Raw genomic sequence first — 22124 nt, 5'->3', positions numbered from 1 at the left:
AATGATTCTACATGCAACCTAAACTACATGGCATTGCAAAGAAACTTAGCCACGGACTAAAGAAAGCACAAATGCTTATTTTACTATATTTCCAAGTCTCGTTATAAATACAACATACATGGCTTTATATAGTCTCAAAATGAAACTACTAAAGACATTTCATGAGCGGTAACATTCATACTTTATAACCATAATTAACCATTAAGTAAATGTAACCTAAAGTAAATAAAAAGTCTTAGAATATATTAATGAAATACAAAAACTCTAAACTACTCTAGATTTTAATCGACCCAAAATTTGTAACAATAAAACTTCATTCTTCTTAAATGTGACATGAATTGAAATATCTTTTGATAATTTTAACAACATTCTCTTCGCATCTTCATTGAAGTATATTGTATGATTGATGTCTCTCGGTTCAAACATTCCAAGAGTTGTAACATTCATACTTTATAACCATAAAATTCCACACAAAAAAAATTCATAATTCATAATGTGTTTTATCAATTTCTATGAATTAGCGATTTTTTTTTTCAAAATATTCGTCCATAATTTATTAATCTAAGTTATACATTGCAATAGATATTAATATCAATATATTTAAAGTAAAATATATTTAATAGTATTTAAGTAAAATATCAATATATTTAATTATAATTGATTTTAAAGAATAAAATAGTATTTAAGTTTATTTTATAATTAATTAAATTTGTGTCATTTGAAATATATTCTTGTGCTGATTTGGGATTTTATGACCGAATTTTGTATAAATTTTTTAAAATAATATTATTTAAAATAGGGAGACCTTTGTTTTTTTATTATTTAATTAGATTTTTTATTTTTGGATGAAATATTTTAATAATTAAGCTTGAGTACAACTTGTTTTGTTTTCTTTATTAATTAATTAAATGAAATTATTTATACCGTTAAAAAGAAAATATAATTTTAAAGATGTAATAATGTGACGTACAAATTAAAAATAAGTATAAAATGGTTATTTTAAAATTAAAAATAAAAAGTAGAATAAGAAAACCCAAAACCCTAACCAGCTCAGAGCCATTCCTATATAAACAAACGCGGCCATAGAAGAAGCTACCCTATTTTCTTCATTGTTCTTTGCTGGTAAACGTGAATTCTTCGTCGTGAATCATTTGTTTTTCAGGTAGTTTACGAGTTTTTGAACCTCAAAATTTATGTCGTCGGACGATGAAAGGGAGGAGGTAGAGTTGGATCTCTCCTCTCCGGATGTTGTTACGAAGTACAAAAATGCTGCCGAGATCATAAACAGTGAGTTATTTCCGTCTTTCTTTTGTAATCATTGCCATTGTCTTTCTCATTAGCATGTCTAATTGAATGTGAATTACGACACTGTTGATGGAAACCGAAAAATCCTGCAGAGGCATTGCAGCTGGTGTTATCCGAATGTAAACCTAAAGCAAAAATCGTTGACGTTTGCGAAATAGGAGATTCGTTTATCAGAGAGTAGGTTTCAGGATTAGAACTTTAAGATTTACCCCATTTTTCGCTGATTGTGTTTTAGTAAGTATTTGTGTTTGAATGTGAAGGCAAACTGGCAACATGTACAAGAATGTTAAGAAGAAGATAGAACGGGGCGTTGCCTTTCCAACTTGCATCTCTGTAAACAACATAGTCGGCCACTTTTCACCTCTGGCTAGCGATCAAACAGTGATGGAAGAAGGAGATATACTCAAAATGTAACCGACTTATACATTAATTGATTGCTGTTTTCTCGTGGAGTGTTTAATGACAGTTGATTGATGATGGGGTCTTTCTTGCGGCAGTGATATGGGCTGTCACATTGATGGGTTCATCGCTGTAGCTGCTCATACTCATGTTCTGCAAGAAGGTCCAGTCACTGGAAGGGCTGCCGATGTCATTGCAGCGGCTAACACTGCTGCCGAAGTTGCCTTGAGACTTGTTCGGCCTGGAAAAAAGGTAATAGTTTTGCTAATACTGTTTGGAACCTTTTCTAATTGTAGAACTTGATTCAAGATCTTGTATGTTAATATTTTTATGATTTCTTATGATTTTTTGCCATTTTCTTTCAATTATTTTTGTCTTTTACTATCTCCATTACTCGTTTAGTTTAGCGACCAAGGTTGCGGTTCACTGCATGTCCTTTAGATTATGTGGATTAATTGTTTGTTATAGAAACTATCGGTTAGTCATGGTTATGTTACTTCACAATGTGCATCTCAGTCCTTCTGCCCCTAAATGATGAACTTTTGTCTTAAGCTATGGTTATGCACCATGTGAAGCTTTTGTCATAGTTACTCTGATAGGGTATATAATAAGTACTTAAAACATATTAAGAACTTGTTCAAACTCACATTTGTGAGTATTAATCATTGACTCGTTACTTGGAAATTTTGATTACAATATTGTAAACACGTTTATGTTATGGATCTATAGAGGTGTTTGTTTTTCATAATTTATAAGATACAGTTCCTCTGTTCCATGGTGATATTTGGTTACCGGAATTTATAGGATTCTTCCCCTCAAATCCACTAGACTTTTAGTAGGGGTGTGGAAGGAACTCTTATGCATTGTATTGTCTAGTTCATGGGGGAGACATCGCCATGTGCAAAAAGATTTAGTGGCAACTTTGCCGAGGTGATTAGTTACTTGTTGATTACCTCTTTTCCCTGTTGCCCATATTGAGTATGGTCATGCTTGAATCACTGTAGGTGGACATACTGTGTATGGCTGATGCCTGTGATATTAGTGACCCATATTTTCAGTAGAATTTTGTTAGTGCTATAGGTTTTATGGTTGCAGTTTGTTCTCTAACTTTATATTTTGGTATCCTACTTTAACGGTTCCAAAGTTGAAGGTTTATTTCTTTTGTGAAGCTCACAAAATAAACCAATGGTGATATTACCGTGTACAGTTGATCTTGCTCCAACACACATCATTTATTTGTTTTCACTCACCATTTCAGGTTTAGTTTATGAGTCAATGTTGTGAAGTTTTAAGTATGTTCCCTACAGAAATAAAGGTCGTTGAAGCAACTATAATCCACTGAATTAGGAAGGAAACTTTGCCGGAGGCTATTTGTGATTTGTGGATTGCCTCTTTTCCATGTTGCCTATACTGTGCATGGTCTAATTAAGGATATCATAGGCTGACTTTCATGGATGATGTATGTGGTCTCACTTGTCCAAGTTAATGAATATATATTGTCGTGGTAATCTCTTGTGATGTCTTATGATGTGGTGGGTTGAGTTTATATTATTAAACAATCTATTTTCCCATTACTGGATAATGAAGGCAACTTTGCCGAGGTGATTCGAGACTTGTGGATTACCTCTTTTCCCTGTTGCCTATAGTGCATGGTCAAATTAAGGATATCATAGGCTGACATGTCATGGATGATGCCTGGGTCTCACTTGTCCAAATTCATGAGTATATGGTCATGTTAATCTCTTGCAATGTCTTATGATGGAGGGTAGAGTTATATTATTAAACAATCTATTTTCCCATAACCGAATAATGAAGGCAACTTTGCCGAGGTGATTTGTGACTTCTGGGTTACCTCTTTTCCCTGTTGCCTATATTGTGCATGGTCAAATTTGGGATATTATAGGCTGACATGTCATGGATGATACCTATGGTCTCAATTGTCTAAATTATTGTAGAAATGTATTGTCCCTATGATAACCTCTTGTGATGTCTTATGATAGTGGGTAGACTTTCTGTTATTAACAAATGATCTGTTTTCCCGTAGGCAGTAATGAAGGCAACTTTGCCGAAGTGATTTGCTTCTTTTGGTTTGCCTCTTTTCCCTGTTGCCTATAATGTAAATGGTCAGATTTGGTATATCATAGGCTGATGCCGATGTCTCAATTGTCCAAATTGTTGTACGATATACATTCTGATAGTCTCTTGTGATGTCTTGTCATAGTGGGTAGAATTTGTATAGTTAACCAATAATCTGTTTTCCCGTAACTTGGGATTATATATAGTTTTTGAGGCCTTCAGAATCATAGTTATGCTGTTTCACTTTGTTGATTAATACATAGTTGGATGTTCTTTCCTTTTTCTTTTAATGCATAATGGATTTCTGTTTGAAAATTTCTATTGATTAATTCAAACCCCTCTGATTTCAGAATAAAGATGTAACAGAAGCCCTTCAAAAGGTCGCTGCTGCTTATGATTGCAAAATTGTTGAAGGGGTGCTTAGCCACCAGTTGAAGCAATTTGTGATCGATGGAAACAAGGTTGTTCTCAGTGTCTCAAATCCAGATACAAGAGTTGATGATGCAGAGTTTGAAGAGAATGAAGTTTATGCCATAGATATAGTTACAAGCACAGGTGAAGGCAAGGTAATAAGGCCTTTCACCCAACTAACCACTGTTACCGGTTAACTTCTTGTCATGTGATACCAATTGTTTATGAATGAACAAATCTGTGCAGCCTAAGCTGGTCGATGAGAAGCAGACAACCATATATAAGAGAGCTGTGGACAAGAACTACCACTTGAAAATGAAAGCATCTAGGTTTATTTTCAGTGAAATAAGTCAGAAATTCCCCATTCTACCTTTCACTGCTAGGTTGGTTGTGTTTTGACAATGAATTTATTTGGGAGGCCATTTGGTTCTACAATTCTGAAGCATAGGTTTAACACCTTAATAATAGGGCTTTGGAAGAGAAAAGAGGTAGGCTGGGACTAGTTGAATGTGTTAATCATGATCTATTGCAACCATATCCCGTCCTCCATGAAAAGCCTGGTAGCAATCATCTTTTCCTTTTTTGATTTTTTTTTTAATCTTGTTCAAGTAGTGTACCTTCTCATGCAATGGGTTATTTTGCAGGCGATTACGTCGCCCACATTAAATTTACTGTCTTACTGATGCCTAATGGATCGGACCGAATTACATCTCATGCACTGCAAGAACTTCAACCTACAAAAACTATTGATGATCCTGAAATAAAGGCCTGGTTAGCACTTGGAACAAAGACTAAGAAGAAGGGTGGCGGGAAGAAGAAGAAAGGTAATTGCAATCCATACTTGTTTAGAAGATAATGTATGGATGGATAGATGGATATATTGAACCAAGTTTTGTTGACAAAATTCAGGTAAGAAAGGCGACAACAAACCCGATGATTCAACCGTGGCTGAGCCAATGGATTCAACAACAAATGTGGGTGCATCACAGGAATGAGGTATTCCTTCGGGTCTGCTCTTTTCCCATCCATGACTTCAATTTTGGCATTGTTTTCTTCTTTTTTAATGTATGTTGATGAGGCGTCATATAGGTTTTTAGACATCTAAGGAATGGTGTGCTTAATACTTCATGTATCATCTACGTATTTTTATTGGCAACAAAGTACACTATTTAGTTCAATAAACATGTCTTCACTTGTAATATTATTCCAAAAGTTGGATGGTCGAGCACCATTTCTTCTAAATCTTATTACTATAAACAACTTGTATTTCTATAAATTATCTTACATTTTTCACTTGTATAGTACTGTACTTACCTTGAAGCTCAGGTTGGTAAGGACTAGAGGTATTTGGAGGGGTTGTAACGACCCTACTTTGTCCTTAAAAATAAGACTCTTCTACATGCATGTTAATGATGGTTTATTTATTTATTTATGGAAGTCTATTTAAAATGCATTTTTATCCGAAGGTGCAATGAAAATGATTGATAAACATCCCCGAAATAAATTCAAATCTGGAAATATGGCTAATTTATCCTAACAATAGAACTTTGCTTTTGCCTTTAATTGAAACAAAATGTCAAACATCGAATGACTATTTAAAAATATTTAGTGACCAACATAAAAGGGACCTAAAATACGGTGAGTAAAGTTGGATGTATAGTATTTTCTCTGCATATAGTCATAATAAAGAACAAAGGAACAAAAATAATAATGTGGAGTACGTACATAATATGATGAAGAATTATCTTTAATTACATGATTTTAACACTCAACACATGTTGCCTATGACAACACAATAGGTCTTGGATTTTTTTTTTTTTTTTTTTTTAAAGAGACAATTTCATTGATGAGTGAAATTTACGAGAGGGATGTATAATCCATGATTTTTACAAAAGACCTTCCCAATTTGCAATGAGGGAGGTATAACTATAGGAAGTAAAAATATTAGATAGTTTACACTAACATATACCTTGGTAAACAATATTGTCGAAAAGTTGTGTAGGTCTGTGTCGTTTTTGCAAATATTCTCTGATTTCTTTCTTTCCACAAATTCCAAAAGAAAGTCATGATAAGGTTTTTCCATAAGGCTTTTGCGTTCTTGAAAGGGTGGTACGTTAAGGCCATATCCAAAAAATCATTTAGTCCCTATGAAATGTGAGATGCCATTCGAATATATTAAGAATTGTTGTCCAGAAATTTTGAGTGTATGTGCATTGCATAAACAAGTGACTTTGTGATTCGTTTGCTTTCTTGCATAGTGGACACCAATTTGGAGAGAGAGATGTAAGACATTCTTTTTTGAAGATTTTCACTTTGATGGCTTTATGCGCTATTTCCTAAAGGAAGAACTTCACCTTTTTAGATTGATGTCATTTCCATATTTGCTAGCGTGAGACTTATTGCTTCTACTTTTTCCCCCATATCCATCATCAAGGATTTTGTAGAAAAGACTCCAGGGAGCCAAGTTAGAGTCTTCTTTGTTTGACAATACCACAGGGGCAAGGTCAAGGCTTAATTCGGCCCACTCCGTTGCTTCATTATCCTTTAGATTCCTATCAAGCTTCAAGTCCCAAAATTTGTTGACAACATTCCACGTTTCTTTAATCGTGGTTTTTTTGTTGTGAGAAAGCCTGTACAAAAGTGGATACTTCAAAGCTAGTGTGGTGTTTTCAATCCATGGGTTGGTCCAAAATGATGTGCTTCCCCCATTCCCCACCTTATGGCGAGTTTGGTGGGTGATGAGATTTTGATGTTTCTTTATGTACTTCGAAGGCCCTTTTGTAGAAGATGGAGGGAGGTGATCTTTGTTTGATGTAGAAGTATATTTAGCCTTTATAAGATTTCGCCCTAAGGCCTTTTCTTCATGATGATATCTCTATATCCATTTGGCGAGGAGAACTGTGTTCTTATTCCTTATCGAGAGAAGACCGAGACCTCCCTTTTCTGTTGGGAGGTTTATAATATTCCAATGAACAAGGTGTGCACTATCTTTCCACAAGTAATTTATGAAAAGTCTTTCTATATCCGCGGCCACTTTTTGTGGCATTTCAAATAGTGACCTAGAGTAGGTAGGGAGGTTGGATAATGTGGCTTGTATTAGGGTAAGTCTTCCGCCTTTTGAAGTATAACGTGATGACCATGTTGACAACCTTGTTTCTATTTTCCCAAAATAATCTTCCAGAAGGAAAATGATGTGATTTCTTTTTAGAGGTAGTCCTAGGTACATATTCGTCCCTTCTCCCTTTTTACAACCATATATGCTAGCAAATTCTTCAATGATCTCTGTGCTAATATTGATGTCTATGATCTCTATTTTTTGGAGATTGATATTTTGTCCAGATAATCCTTCGAAGGTTTTTACCGTCTCAATCATGTTTTTTATGGAAGAGGCATTCACCAAATCAGGAAAGAGGATTGTGTCATCTGCGAACCGAAGGTAGTTTATGCTCAAGCCTTCATTACCATTGATGATGATGGAGAAATTTGTGGATGAGATGCATCCTTTAATCCACCTTCGCCATTTTGGGTCCAATCAACCTTGTCGAAGGCCTTTTCCATGTCAAGTTTAATGACTACACCTTTTTGTTTCTTTCTTTCCCATTCATCAATGAGTTCGTTGGCCATGAGGGTTGCATCAAGAATTTGTCGCCCCTCAACAAAAGTTGTTTGTTGCCCAGTTATTGTGAAGGGGAGAACATTTTTAAGGCGTTCTGATAATACCCTTGCTATGATTTTTATAGACCGGTCGTGAGGCTTATGGGACGAAAGTCTGCAACAGTATGAGCATCCAATTTCTTTGAGATCAAACATATGTATGTTTCATTCAGGTTACCATTGATAACTCCGTTTCGGAAAAAATCATGGAATACTCTCATGATATCAGCTCTGATAAAGTTCCAACATTTCTGAAAGAATTCTGAGGTAAAACCATCAGGTCCTAGAGTTTTGTCAAAGCCCAGATTCTGAATCGCCTTCACCACCTCTTCTTCAGTGAAAGCGACCTCGAGGGAGGCAGCTTGCTGTTGATCAATAGGACTCCAGTCAAGATCGTGAGGAAATTCGCAGAGGGCCTTGTCCTTTGTGTATAAGGACGTGTAAAAGGACACAAATTCTGATACAATTTCGTCTTTGTTTACTAAACTTATGCCTTGTGTGAATAGAATTTCCATGATGGTACTCTTTCATTTCTTTGTAGCCATGATACGATGGAAAAATTTGGAGTTTATGTCACCTTCCTCTAACCATCCTTTTTTGCATTTTTGTCTCCAAGATTGCTCTTCATTTACTGCCAACGAAATAGGTTCTACTTTCATGAGTTTTTTCTGTGTGTTGAACTAGTGTGATGGAGCCAGTTTCCTCCATCTGATCAAGGAGGGCAATTTCGTTTAGCAATTGGTTCCTTTTTGTCGAAATACAACCAAAAACCTCCTTATTCCATTTCTTTAGGACTCCTTTTAGTATTCCTCCACCAGTATTCTACCATTGGCAAAAATTCAGAATGGTTCAACCACATATTCTCAAAACGGAAGGGTGAGGGGCCCCATTTACAGCAACCCATGGAAAGTAGAATGGGATAATGATCAGATGTAGGTCTATTCAGTCTTTGAACCCCAGCGTTACTGAATTTTCCAAGGAGGCCTTTTGTGGCAAGAAATCTATCGATGAGTGTCAAGGTGGGTGGAGATATGTTGTTTGACCATGTATAGAGTCCATTACTGAGGGGAAGGTCAATGAGTTCGGCTTCTCTTATGAAATTGTTGAAATGTCTCATGCTTTTGGTGGCTTTTCCACTGGATTTTTCATGTGCCCATCGAGAGGTATTGAAATCGCCCGCCAAAAGCCAATTCTCGTACATAAGCATGATAGATCCTGTAATTCCTGCCAAAACAGATGTCTTTCTTGATATATACAGGGGCCATAGATTCATGTGATCCAAAAACTATAATTATCAGCCAGTGTAATATGTGTGGTTAAGGTGTATAAGCCTTTGGTGACTTCTGAAATGGTCAAAGTTGGGTCATTCCACATGATTAAGATCCCCCCTGATGAACCTGAGGCATCCACAGCTGACCAACCAATATGTCTGGCAGTCCATAGGGATTTAACTATCCAGCGATCAACATAATTCAATTTTGTTTCTTGAAGAATAACTCTAGTGGGATTGTATTTTAGGAGGAAGGACTTGATTAAGGCTCTCTTTTTGCCAATCTGAGATAATAATCATAAGAGGTATTGAACTCCCAATTGAGACTTGCTCGATTTCTCATAATTGATGTTTGAAAGGAGGCCAGCAATCTCCCTAGTCAGTTTACTCGATTTCTTGGCCGTAGTGGGCTTCTTTTTCCCGGATGGAATAGCCATGATGCACATGTGGTGCTCTTTTAGCCATGGTGCCAAGATTTGGATGGCTCTTGTTGGTGTGAGTGTTGCTGATATCGGGGGGACTTCTTCTGCCTCTGTTTCATCTTGCTTTCCTTGAAAAAGAATGCCAAGCTCTGTATCTACAAGGTTGATCTCTAACAACAGGTATCTCCTATGTTTTTCAAGGTATCGATTAACGATTTAGAGGAAGATTTTTTATTTTAATCCAACCTCCATACGAGGGAACCATTGGGTCACTCAGGTGCTTTTCATCGGACCATGGTTCAATTTTCCCGACGTAGTTACCAACTTTTTGCCAACCTTTTTTATTACCAACTAATGAGACTTGCTCCTTTGATGTGAACCGAAGAATCGCCTTGTCTGCTTTGTAGGAGTTTAGTTGGCAGAAGTCGTTTAGCATGGATTGGATGCTCCTATTTATCATAAACTAATCATCGTGAAAATGTTCCCGAGTGACAATCACCATCGTATTCCATATAGTATGAATGGGGGAGAGAGGAAACTTGTTGATCGTCTTTGCCTTTTTAGTTAGAATCGAAAGATACGTTTCTGCATCTGTCTTTCTATCTTCTAGCATTCGTGGCAACTTTTTAGTATCAGGAAAGGGTTGTGTAGGTCGATGTACATGGTCTTGCCTTCTACTCTAACGTCTTGAGTTTAGTTGGTGATCTGATATTTTAGTGGACAACAAGGAATAGTTTCCAATAATATTGAAAAAAGCTATCCAACCTTTTGATCTTCGCCCACGGGGACAAACAATTTGTTGAGACCTCCGTTTCCATGAAGCAATGAGATTTCAGGCATGGTACCCTCCTTGTTGGTGAGTTTTTCTATCCAAATGGTCTGTTCTGGAAAACGTTTCTCTTTGAAAATTTTTTGGTTCAATGGAGCTAACAATAGTACTTTATAAGATGTTTGCAGCCAATGAAAGGAGTCCCATTTCAAAGATATGAAGAAAGCTTTATCCCGAGTGATTTTTGATATCTTGATTCGCGTTCCCTTGTATCTATCATCTAACTCAATTGCGTAGGTCTTCCTATCAATCAATGACTGTTTTGCATCTCTGAAGCATTTGGTGTGGTGCCATGGGTCAAATGTTAGTGTCCAAATGCATTTAAGATCCTCTAATGTATTTGGTGTGGTGCCATGGATGGGTCAATGGTTGCTGTCAAAGAGATTCAAAATCCTTTCTGGTTGATTGGGTGAACGGCTACTGTCCCCAAATGGATTCCAGTATGGTGTCATGGGTCAATGGTTTTTGTCTACTGGAGTCGGAATCCTTAGTTACTGTCCAAATCCAAATGGTCTTCTGTGGTCGGAGGAGCGGCTCGCGGGTTCTGTCATTGTGCAGCGATTTAGACGAGACTCTTCTCAGGTGTAATCCAAGGTTTGTCTCGACTTCCTTCCTTTGATGCTTCGTGAGTCAATAAGGGTGTTCCTTCACAGTTAGCGTAAATGCCTCATAGATAACAAACAATTGGCTTGCCGCACCTCATAAGGTACATTAATTATTGGTTCTTTTCTCAATATTGATCGATGTGTCATTGGCACCCATGTCGGCTATAGTGTTGGGATATCGAATTGCTCGTCTTGTGATGGTCTTATAAACTCTTGATCATATCATGAGTCTAGTTAAGGTACTAAAGTTCTTATCATTCATTCTCGCAAATTCATGCCATATTCATTCATGTGATCATGAGCTAGGTTAGGTTCTTGTACTGTACATGCCTAAACCTTGATTCTATGTACTCTTGTAGTCCCTCACCCTTCTAAAGTAGGTTTATCGAGCATGAGTTCTATTCGAGAGCCCATATCTATCTCCACACAAAATACTTAATCAGGTCACGTGGCCAGTACAAAATCGCATGGCTACCAATCGAGGCACTGATATAATAAGTGACACCTTACTAATCGAGGTGCGGGTCGTGAATTCGTGGTGTAACGAAAGATAAGTGAAGTACAATGTGATTGATCTTAAGTCTATACATCATACTCTAGGGAAGTTCAACTTGAGTACGGAGTTTGACAGTTTTCTAAATTTCTTATTGTTATAAAACAACTTTGTTCTACTATACTCCTCCGATCAGTTTCTAATGATCAATCATGGTTTAAGTTCTCTTTCATGGGCAACTAATCATCTAACGCCTCATTGTGTTGTGCCCAAGCACAAACACTTCCCTAGCACTGTCGCTCTTGTGCACGATCCATTCTCTCTTTGCACAATCAAACTCTTCTCAGGTATGCTTTGTGTTGCTAGTTCATCACAAACTCCACTAGGACATCATTCACGATTGACGTCCCTTTAGATGTCGAGGTGATGTGTCTAACTCTTTTTAAATTCAATTTGATGTCATATCAACATTGACTATTGAGGATAAGAATATCTCTTGTACGTTCTATTTAACCATCCAAGCAAATGCTAAAACTATCCCAAGGGATTGGTAAAACACTCCAAGTACTCTAACCACCATTTACGGAGCGATTTGTTCCTTATCGATTTTATACTTAGCTTACTTAAACTCACCCCATCCCTTATATTAATTATTGCTCTCATAGCCACATTAACCTCCTTTGGCATATCGTGAGTTTAGGTCCTTCGGTGTTGAGCTTACGAGTAAGGTTCATCTCAGTCCTTGTAAAACATTGAACTTTATAATTTCAACCATCCATTTTGGCTCATGCCTCGATCTTGGTTGCGCAAGTACTTGGTTGTCTAAACTCCAAGAGGGTTCCCGCTACATTTGAACGATAGATTCATGTAGATTGTTTGTAACGACCCTAATTTTCTATTGACCTAGAGTCGCTACCATATGGATGACGCAACTTTAAAACGAAAACATTCATTTAAAACGACTTCATGAAACGACGTCAAAAAAAGGTCTTAAAACAATACAAAAGAAATATTTGAAGTAAATTAAAATAAACCAAGGAAAATGTTAAAATAGCAATGTTCATCAAGAGCTGGTTAGAAGATGAATGACTCTTAGATCAAACTTGGAATCTATGATGGTCACCCTTAGATACCAAGACGACTCACTCCAGAATTAGATCAAACTTGGAATCTATGATGGTCACCCTTAGATACCAAGACGACTCACTCCAGAATTAGCTTGATCATGACTAATCCAATGCTCCAGAATTAGCTTGATCATGACTAATCCAATGAATCGATTTTTAACATCAAACCTAAAGCAAGGTTTGAAAGAAACATACCACCCAAAGGGTTTCAACCAAGGTTTTTGTATTCCACCGTGATTTCAAAATTGAATATTACATGCCTTCAAATAGGCGGAAAAGATAACCCTAACATAATAAAGTTCAACCACCACCTACAAATTACTAATAAATGCTATTAAATACAAATTGAAGAAAATAAGGCATTCATAGATGGTCTTAATTGGTAGTCCAACTACGAAAGACAAGTCTTCTAATCACTTTTCAATGTCAGCCACTCAATTATTTTCTTCGGGTATATGCAAGTGATCAGTTGTTGGATTCATATCAATGTCTTGAGGGTTGTACGTTTTAAATCTTCTTGTCTCAAAACATTTCATCACATGTCATACATGTTATAGTATATCATGACACTTCATAGCTTATCATAATTCGTCAAAGCATAATGTGACATCCATTTGTTTTAATGTTACTGATATCATGTTATACCACCTATCGTGTCATGCAACATATCATATCATATCATATCATATGCTATCATTCAACATATCATATCATAAACACAATACAAATATCAAACATATGACACGTGCGGGGCCACTGGACATGTGCCATCATGCCTAACTCAAATCTTTTAACCATACCGATAGTAAAGTCACTTACTTGGTTGGCATTAGTCGACGTTCTATCATATTTCTAAGATTGGCTTGACTTATCTCTCGAAGTTTGTATCGACCTACACGGAGGTATTCCACTATATTAAGAACTTCTGTCTAATTCTTGAAGAAAATTACAGAAAGGAAGAGAGCTGATAAAATCTTGTAGAGGAGTGGAGCGAATCCTTGAACAACTCACTTTCAAATCAAGTTCAAAGAGGTAAAAATTGCATATCTTAGTAAAAATAGCATGTGAGTGGAGAATCTATTAAGTTCCATGAGGAGAGATTTCGTAGCTATGACGATAGTGAGGAGGAGAAACATCTCTTACTGACACATTAGGAGTGGCTCGCACGGATGAAAAAGAAAGACGCGATTGATTAAGTGGGAATAGGACCTGCAAAGTCCCTAGATAAATGACCTTCCTATCGAAACTAAAATCGGTTTGTTTTCTAAATACGGTTAGATATGTATACTAGTGTATGACTGTCTGTCGTATGGTGCATCCTTTATTGGTTATATAATATATATGTTTTGGGACCGTATATATGCATGCATGTTATGATTTATAAATATAAAGAGTGTAAGAAGGACTACACACTGTGCATATCGTAATGAGATGATTAATAATTATTTTTGTGATAAAGGATACATGTGTGTATCGGGTAACAAGTCACCAATGGTCACTGAGGTTGATTTATATAATTGATTTATTTGGTAAAATTTCAAAACATTTATGCTGAACCATGATGTTGTAGCAAATCTGGAAACAACTGATGACATATCTGTACAAATTGCTGACCTTGATGCTGAAGCAATTCAAAAATCAAATTTTTCGGAGATTACATAGAAATTATAATCCAAATCAGAAGGTCAAGTGGGTCATTGATTACCCAATTAGAAACTTACTAGGTGGAGGGTCATTGACTACACAATCAGAAACTTACTAAGTGGACGACTTACTAGTTCGAAGTTGGGTTGGATCAACCTAACTTAATCCAATCAGTAAAATATTTTGGTTGGATTAGTTTGAGTTGTTCAAGTTATTTGTTTAGATAAATTGATAACCCAATCCAATTTAAATCATTCCGAGTGAGTTGATTAGATTTTTTAGCTCATTAAATTACCTTGTTCATCGAATAAAGAATCACCTCTTCAACGAAAAATAAGATACAGATTATCTTGTCAAATTTGAATGATTCTAAACATGCAATCTAAACTATTATGACCATAATCAGCTACTATGTATACTTTATGACTATAATTAGCTACTATGTATACTTTGTGAGCATAATTAGTCCCTTTGTAAATTTAATCTTAAAGTAAATAAAAGACTTAAAATACGTTAAAGAAATACCGTAACTCTAGATTATCATCCACCCAAAATTTGTAACCATTTAATAAATGAAGTTTGATTCTTCTTTTACATGAATTTCAACCCCTTGTGATATTTGAACAACATTTTCTTCTCATCTTCCTTTTTTAGAGTACCTCGAGGACAGATCCAGTGGAGACGGGTGGGGCTTGTAACTCAGAAAATTAGAGCACATGGCTATGAACCACGTTATCGAGGTTCGAATCCCTCCTCACCCACAACCGACCAGAAAGGGAAGGACTTTTCCCTCTAAAGGTAGGAAAATCATGATTGGGATAGCGGAACCAAAGCTATGAAACTTGGGTGTGGGTCTTTTTGGAAATGGAATGACCTTATCTTTTTATTTAGTTCTTTTGTAAAAGGACAGAGATTCAGTTATAAATTAAATTTCGAAAATTTCATTAAAAAATAAAAAAATAAAAAAATAAAACATTTGACCAAGTTTGACGTTTTGGGGATGTTATTTTAAAGAGGATTTTCACCGCTAAAAAATGTTGGAGAAAAACCATTTCAACATATAGTTTTTTTTTTTTTTTTTTTTTTTTTTTTTTTTTTTTTTTTTTTTTTCGTTTTTTACGAAATCACAAAGCTCTACAGTCTCTGTCATATACCTCAATGCACTTCACGCTAACTGAGCAAATCCGACCTCCACCCCCCCACCATGTACGCTCCATAAAATACAAACCAGAGCCATAGCCCGAGAAAAATCCCCCAACCAAACTTCTCATCGGGAGCTTATGATGAACGACCACTACTTCCAATCGCCGGCGAAATCCTCCCAGGTTAATGTGCTTTCTCAACGATCTGCTTCAATTTCCGCTTCTCTGAGCTTTCCTAGGGTTTATTTGCCTAATTCGCCACGTACTTTGCCGATTCCGTTCCGGAATTGTATCGATTCTATGTTTTTATCTTATCGCTTTTTTTCATCCTTCACTTTGAAATTAAATTTTGGGTTTGGTTGTGGAAGCGAAGGCTGTGTGATTGAAGTTTAGATCCGACCGAGTGTGTTCGTTTTATGGGTTGAGTCTTTGGGCAGATCATGCTTGATTTCTTATTTACATTCTGATTCTGATTCTGATTGTTACAAAGACCCCTTTTCGGTGTTCAAAGGAAAAAGAACTATAATGGACGCATATCGTTCGCTTGGAATACTAAATAGAATAATCTTTTAGTTTCCGGAGAATCGTAATCGTCTTTTTGATATCGCAAATATTTATGTCCTTCGATCTGTTACCATTTATATATTTTATTGAACTTTTGTCATCGTTTTTTTTTTTTTTCACTCTTCTTATTTCATCCCTAACTTCATTTCTTGCCATGTCAATAGAAACCTTTGTACGTGGGTAGTGTGGAGTGAAGGAGTACAAAGACCCGTGATGGTAATTAATACCAGTACTCCTAATGAACAGAGATAACAAAATGGCGTCTGCGAGCCTAGGAAATGGGGAAGTTGGCAGTTCTAGGTCTGTCAATGGCTTCAAGGGTTCATCTGGCTCAATTGACTGGCTCGGGAGAGAGATGCATGAGATGAGACTGAGGGATAAAACAGACACTGACGAGGAGAGAGTAAGCTTCTGGATTTTGGTTGTTTATATTTTCTAGCTCAAGTCCTGGCAGTTTAATCAAACTCTTGCAATCTCTTATTGCAGTAGCTTTACCCAAGCTATTTATTCTATATGAAAGCATGGCACCGTTACTTCCCCCTTTGTCTTTTGGCATTTTTATGATTTCATTCATGTAGGATAGTGAGCCAGACATCATTGACGGAGTGGGTGCTGAAGCAGGGCATGTGATAAGAACCACAATTGGTGGTCGAAATGGTCAATCTAAGCAGGTTGGAAGTGAAAATGTTACTGATGACGATGTCTTAATTGTTCTGTGACATATGTTTTGTTTTGGTGTGCCAGACTATCAGCTATATTTCTGAACATGTAGTTGGAACTGGTTCTTTTGGTGTTGTTTTTCAAGTAAGTATAAATGGTATCTAATGCTTATTCAATGTTTCTTCCGTGCAACTTCATAGTTGAAAAACTGAGGTAACCTGGTCACTTTTGATAGGCAAAATGTAGAGAAACTGGAGAAATTGTTGCAATCAAGAAGGTTCTTCAAGACAAGCGATACAAGAATAGGGAGCTGCAGATTATGCAAATGTTGGATCACCCAAATATTGTTTCCCTTAGGCATTGTTTCTTTTCAACAACAGACAAAGAAGAGCTCTATTTGAACCTCGTGCTTGAATTTGTTCCTGAAACTGTCAACCGTATTGCAAGGAACTACAGCAGGATCAGTCAGCGAATGCCCTTAATCTATGTTAAACTATATACCTATCAGGTATTTAATCAATAATAATTTGTAGTAGATTTGAACTTTTGTCTCTATAGCTCCTTGTTGCATATGTCCTCTCATTTACAATAGAGTTTGCATGATTAAATTTCATGAATGAAGATATTAGTAATGGTAGTTGTGAATTGTGATTTTGAAATAACTTTGGTTAGTTCTGTTATAGTGATAGATGACAATCATATTTATATTCCTCTGTAGTGTAAGGGCATTTGTTCTATTTTCTTTTTTGAATTATTTTTATGTCACTTGGTATTAAGAAGTTTCTGCATAGGTGCTCAATCTTTTGGGGCTATAAAAGGTTCAAATATATGCTTTTGCATGTAACAATGTTACTTATAAGTTAATAACAAACATACATTTTGGTTTCTAGATCAACATTATCTGGATTGTAATGTTTGGTAATTATGCTATTAGAAACTTATGATCATTTGTCTTTTATGTTGCAGATTTGTAGGGCACTGGCATACATACATAATTGCATCGGTATCTGCCACCGGGATATCAAACCTCAAAACTTACTTGTAAGTTTCTCTCACAAGTTTTCAGGTTTAGAATTACATGTGAGACTTATTGCATATGAGCTTAGTATTATGTTTTATATGCTATCATATTGTTCGTAATTGTTTCAGTTTTGCATGTGTTTCTTTTTTATGCCGCCTTAAGAATTAGTATTAGTTTCATTATGGTGTATCTGATACTATGTAGGTGGAAATAAGGTTGTGATGTTTGGATTGAATGTTGATGAAAACTCTAATGTGGGGCTTAGAGCTTTTCTCGCATGACTTTGGGACCTGTTGGTTAGGTTTTTGAGAATATTCCTTTATTTTACTCATAAATAATTGAGTTTCTACCGTGTTATCTCTTACATTTATTATTATTATTATTTGCCTTAGGGTAACCTATCTTGCCTTCTTTTCATCTTTTATTAATTTTATGATGAAAGTATTATTTTGTTATCCAAAAACACTAAACACGAGAAATGAAACATGGTGCAATTTTAAAAAATTCCTAAATTTAAGATTATTTTTGGAATTTTGGATAATTGATGGGTTACCAGTGCTATGAATTTTGGTAAAGAATTTCAACTACTTGATTGAATCAGTTGTAAATAATAATTATAAAGATGATATTATTTTGCTCGATGGTTGACTTAAAGTGGAAGGTTTTATGGGATACATCTTAATGCTATTACTATCACCTATGAGTACATGATTATGTTCTGATCCCGTGACTGTTGCTTTCCATATAAGGAGCTGGCCCTTGTAGTAACTTCTGGTCGAACATAGAATTTGGCTTAAAGTCTGGTAATGTCTGTACGTTCACCTATTATACATATTTCACAAATATTTGATTGGTTGGGATATTAAGATCAATGGATTTATTAGATGACTGGATTCATATGTTTCTGTTCATTATTTATTTTTTCTTATTTTAGTTTTGACTACAGAAAGTAACAAGGAAAAAAAAAACTAATGGATTACTAAAATGTTTTTGAGTGATGCCTTAAGACAAGCGTTTGGTTTCAGGTGAATCCACATACACATCAGCTCAAACTTTGTGACTTTGGGAGTGCAAAAGTATTGGTAAGTACCTTTTGAACCATTTATGGAGTGGGGAACTGTTGTCTTTTTCCTTCTGAATTTATTTAATTTGTTTGCCATTTGTTCAGGTAAAAGGGGAACCTAATGTTTCATACATCTGCTCAAGATACTACCGCGCTCCAGAACTCATATTTGGTGCCACTGAATACACTACTGCAATTGATATATGGTCAACAGGATGTGTAATGGCCGAGTTACTTCTTGGAAAGGTGGTGTATTCAAATAACTATATGGATCTTGCGTGTGTTATTCAAAATACTTATGATTCTGATAACTTTTGCAGCCCCTTTTTCCTGGTGAAAGTGGTGTTGATCAACTGGTTGAAATTATCAAGGTGGGTCTATCTATTTATCACCTCATTTTTAATTCTTATTCATTTTTCATATTCATTCTAAGTTCAAGTCTCAAGTGGATATTGGGACAGTCCCCTAAAGTTGGTGGATTTGCTATGTCATTTAAGATTGTGAAATTAGCTCCAGTACATCTTGCTATTACATCTGTGGTATGTATTGGTGATTAAGAGAATTAGTGGGGGCTTTAACTTCTCGATTGGATGATATTATCTTAGAGTTCATGTTTGGGTAGGTCTCCTGTAGCTCTTATGATTTGATCATTTAATAGGGTTCATTTTTATCATGGTTCTATGTTATTGAAGGAAATACCTGCCTATCATATGTTTGAATTTGAAGACGGGTTTCATTTACAAAAATAATGTGTTTAACTTGTCATTTCAACATTTCAATCACGTACACAGGTTTTGGGGACTCCAACCAGAGAAGAAATAAAATGCATGAATCCAAACTACACAGAGTTCAAGTTCCCACAGATTAAGCCTCATCCCTGGCATAAGGCAAGTCTATGTTTCCTCGCTCTTCCAAACATTTTCAATGTAATTTTCCATCAAGTTTCAAGAGATTAGCATCTACTTCCAAACAAAGGCCGTTACTTGAAGGAGGCATACGTTATCACGTTTTGGTTCATTGTTGGATACACAATTCCTTTCACAATGTCAACCTCCAAGTGTTTCTTTTTTAATGTTGAATAATCTTACTTGGTATCTCAGTTGGATTAATGATGTATCATCCCTTCCTCAGCCCTTCTGTTCATTGTCCTCTGCTCTTAAGTAGTTACAAAATGCTCAACCTTTGGGGGCTCACTTCTAGTAGTATCATTATGTTGCATGCCCGAGAATGTTCATTCCTCATTAAAACAAACAGGTGGAGTTTGCCTAGTAGCTTGTGCATAGAATCAGTTAATTACTTAAAAAGGTACAGTAGTTGTGGTTTTGGAACACTGGATAAATTGCAGGGGGCAGGCTTGCACATGCACTCTAGGGCTCTTTGTTTGTCTGCTTCAGCGCTGCATGCTTTTAATTTGTTTCGTACTGTTCTGTTCTTCTCATACTGATTTTTCTAATATTTAGGGAAAGTTGCAGTTATTTCTTTGTAGTCGTATGTTATTAATTTAACATTGTTATTTTAAAATATCCTTACCTAACAGAAAAAGAGGAAACTGAATTGACTTGCTATCGATATTTATTTGAATACCACAATCATGGACAGGTTTTCCAGAAACGTCTGCCTCCTGAAGCTGTGGACCTTGTATGCAGGTTTTTCCAGTATTCACCTAATTTGCGGTGTACTGCTGTAAGTTCAGCTTCCACTATTTTTAATTTTTCCTGGATGTAAGTTATTATTCATTTCTCGTAATATTATGTGGTTTACTTCAGCTGGAAGCTTGTGTCCACCCCTTCTTTGATGAGTTAAGGGACCCAAATACACGACTTCCTAATGGCCGCCCACTTCCTCCATTATTTAATTTTAAACCTCAGGGTGAGTAAGCAGTTTTACCCGTTTCTTTGTGCTATGCTGTCTAAGTGCTGCGGAGATGTTTTGTTTGTACAATTATTGACTAGGTATCTTGATCATGTACGTTGACATGGTTTCCATTTAGAAACTTAGGATGCTGTTTCAAACCAATATTGTAGGACGCATGGGATCTCGTAATTGGATGAAACCGTTTCAAGGAGTGAAGTTATATCTTGATATCTATTTTGCAGCACTCATTACATTTTTATCACGATTTTATGCCTGGGAAATTTCTGTGATCAGTCCATTACGGATCTCTGACATCTGATGAATCTATTTCTATAATCAGACATGTTTTTGTTCAATTTACTCTTCACCTACTTTCATGCACGCTTCTCATGCTGAGGTTTGGGTTGATTTTGTTTGGCAGAGCTTGCTGACATACCACCTGATACTGTTAATCGACTTATTCCAGAGCATGCTCGCAAGCAGAACTTGTTCATGGCATTGCATACTTAGCTACAGATCAGAAGTTTCCATTGCTACTGCTTTTCATCCTGCTCCAAGTCCTGCTCCAAGTTTGGTCTTAGACCAGAATCCACCTTTGCTCTATATCTATCATCGGTGCAATTTCTCTGAAAAGACATTAGCAGTGAACAATTTGAGAATTCTGAAGCTCTCCGTTTGCTTGAAGAAGATATTTTTGTATTTAAAATAAAGACAAATAATTTATGGTGTATATTTTTCAGTCAATCAATACCCGATAATGTGGTTTATGGTACCTCTATGGCTTGTAATGGTTTCTCTTTTGTTCAATATTGTTCCTTTCATTTTGTTTTCCTTTAGCTTGTTGCCTTTTCCCTGCAAGCAAGAGATGTTGGTACGATCTTGAAGGAAAAAAAAAAAAAAAGAGTTCTAACAGCTGTGATCTTTCCTTTGCTGTGTACTGCTCAGTTTTTGAACTTTGACCAAGGTAGAAGCAGGGCGGAAACGGTGGTATGGACTGGACAGGAACGTATTCGGAAGGGATTTTGTCATATTTTTTTACTACTTCGCTAATTTTTTTTGCTTGATTCTTTTCCTTCTCAGGTTTGCCCCACTGTCCCACTTCAAAACACTACAATGCAAAGATTGACAGACCAACTAGAATGGTTGTACATGGTAATTTCCTCGCGCATTATTTCTATTGCCTTGCGTTTCAGATAGAAGTTCCTAAATGTTTGTACCATAATCCCTTCACCCCCTCCTCTTCTGAAATTATCTGAGAGGTTGGAATAATTGAATAGTTAGGAGAGGGGGTACAAACATGCAAACGTTTTGGATTATATGTATGCTTTGTATATCAGTGGAATGTTGTGGCAGATGATGATTCTATACGTTAGATGTAGGGGAGAAATTATACATCCAATATAGTTGGGGAAGAGCAGTCACTACATTGAATAGTTTTCCCTTTCCTCTTCGAACACCTAGAATATGCACAAAAAACATAAGAAAAAAGAAAAACCTTTCTTGTGGCTTCAGGTTTCCTTTACGAGTATAGTCTGTTTAGATCTGAAATAACTAATTTATGGTTCTGTTTGTAACATTAGGGTAA

At 36.1% G+C, this 22124-nt stretch overlaps 2 protein-coding genes across 3 annotated transcripts; both read left to right on the top strand.

The window, feature by feature from the left end:
- Positions 1-1046: 1046 nt before the first annotated feature.
- LOC111782137 (ERBB-3 BINDING PROTEIN 1) lies at positions 1047-5484 on the top strand. Its single transcript, XM_023662937.2, has 9 exons — positions 1047-1287; positions 1398-1482; positions 1566-1715; positions 1803-1956; positions 4131-4346; positions 4438-4574; positions 4660-4751; positions 4836-5015; positions 5101-5484. Exons 1-9 carry the CDS (start codon positions 1194-1196, stop codon positions 5184-5186), a joined length of 1194 nt encoding a protein of 397 aa, XP_023518705.2. The 5' UTR covers positions 1047-1193; the 3' UTR covers positions 5187-5484.
- Positions 5485-15353: 9869 nt separating this feature from the next.
- LOC111781507 (shaggy-related protein kinase kappa) lies at positions 15354-21370 on the top strand. 2 transcript variants are annotated; one of them, XM_087120051.1, is made up of 13 exons: positions 15354-15560; positions 16106-16344; positions 16520-16612; positions 16686-16745; positions 16837-17109; positions 17568-17642; positions 18648-18704; positions 18791-18931; positions 19006-19056; positions 19477-19572; positions 20294-20368; positions 20452-20554; positions 20961-21370. In XM_087120051.1, the coding sequence occupies exons 2-13, from the start codon at positions 16180-16182 to the stop codon at positions 21047-21049; spliced, it is 1278 nt and encodes a 425-aa protein (XP_086976177.1). In that variant the 5' UTR covers positions 15354-15560; positions 16106-16179; the 3' UTR covers positions 21050-21370. The 2 variants fall into 2 exon arrangements, with proteins under 2 accessions (XP_086976177.1, XP_023517914.2); XM_023662146.2 differs by having other exon boundaries at positions 15355-15560; positions 20285-20368.
- Positions 21371-22124: the final 754 nt, after the last annotated feature.

The sequence above is a fragment of the Cucurbita pepo genome, chromosome 19 (genome assembly GCF_057944985.1).
Source record: "Cucurbita pepo subsp. pepo isolate OVF chromosome 19, ASM5794498v1, whole genome shotgun sequence".
Lineage (NCBI taxonomy): Eukaryota > Viridiplantae > Streptophyta > Magnoliopsida > Cucurbitales > Cucurbitaceae > Cucurbita > Cucurbita pepo.
This window is presented reverse-complemented; position numbering and strand designations above follow the sequence as displayed.

What these genes read in the sequence shown, in the direction of transcription:
- LOC111782137 (XM_023662937.2), top strand. Translation starts at nt 1,194, where the DNA reads ATGTCGTCGGACGATGAAAGGGAGGAGGTAGAGTTGGATCTCTCCTCT. An exon ending in TTGTTCGGCCTGGAAAAAAG is followed by an intron (nt 1,957 to 4,130) that starts GTAATAGTTTTG and finishes CTCTGATTTCAG; the next exon opens with AATAAAGATGTAACAGAAGC. An exon ending in CGTCCTCCATGAAAAGCCTG is followed by an intron (nt 4,752 to 4,835) that starts GTAGCAATCATC and finishes GTTATTTTGCAG; the next exon opens with GCGATTACGTCGCCCACATT.
- LOC111781507 (XM_023662146.2), top strand. Translation starts at nt 16,180, where the DNA reads ATGAACAGAGATAACAAAATGGCGTCTGCGAGCCTAGGAAATGGGGAA. An exon ending in CTTTTGGTGTTGTTTTTCAA is followed by an intron (nt 16,746 to 16,836) that starts GTAAGTATAAAT and finishes CACTTTTGATAG; the next exon opens with GCAAAATGTAGAGAAACTGG. An exon ending in TCAAACCTCAAAACTTACTT is followed by an intron (nt 17,643 to 18,647) that starts GTAAGTTTCTCT and finishes GTTTGGTTTCAG; the next exon opens with GTGAATCCACATACACATCA.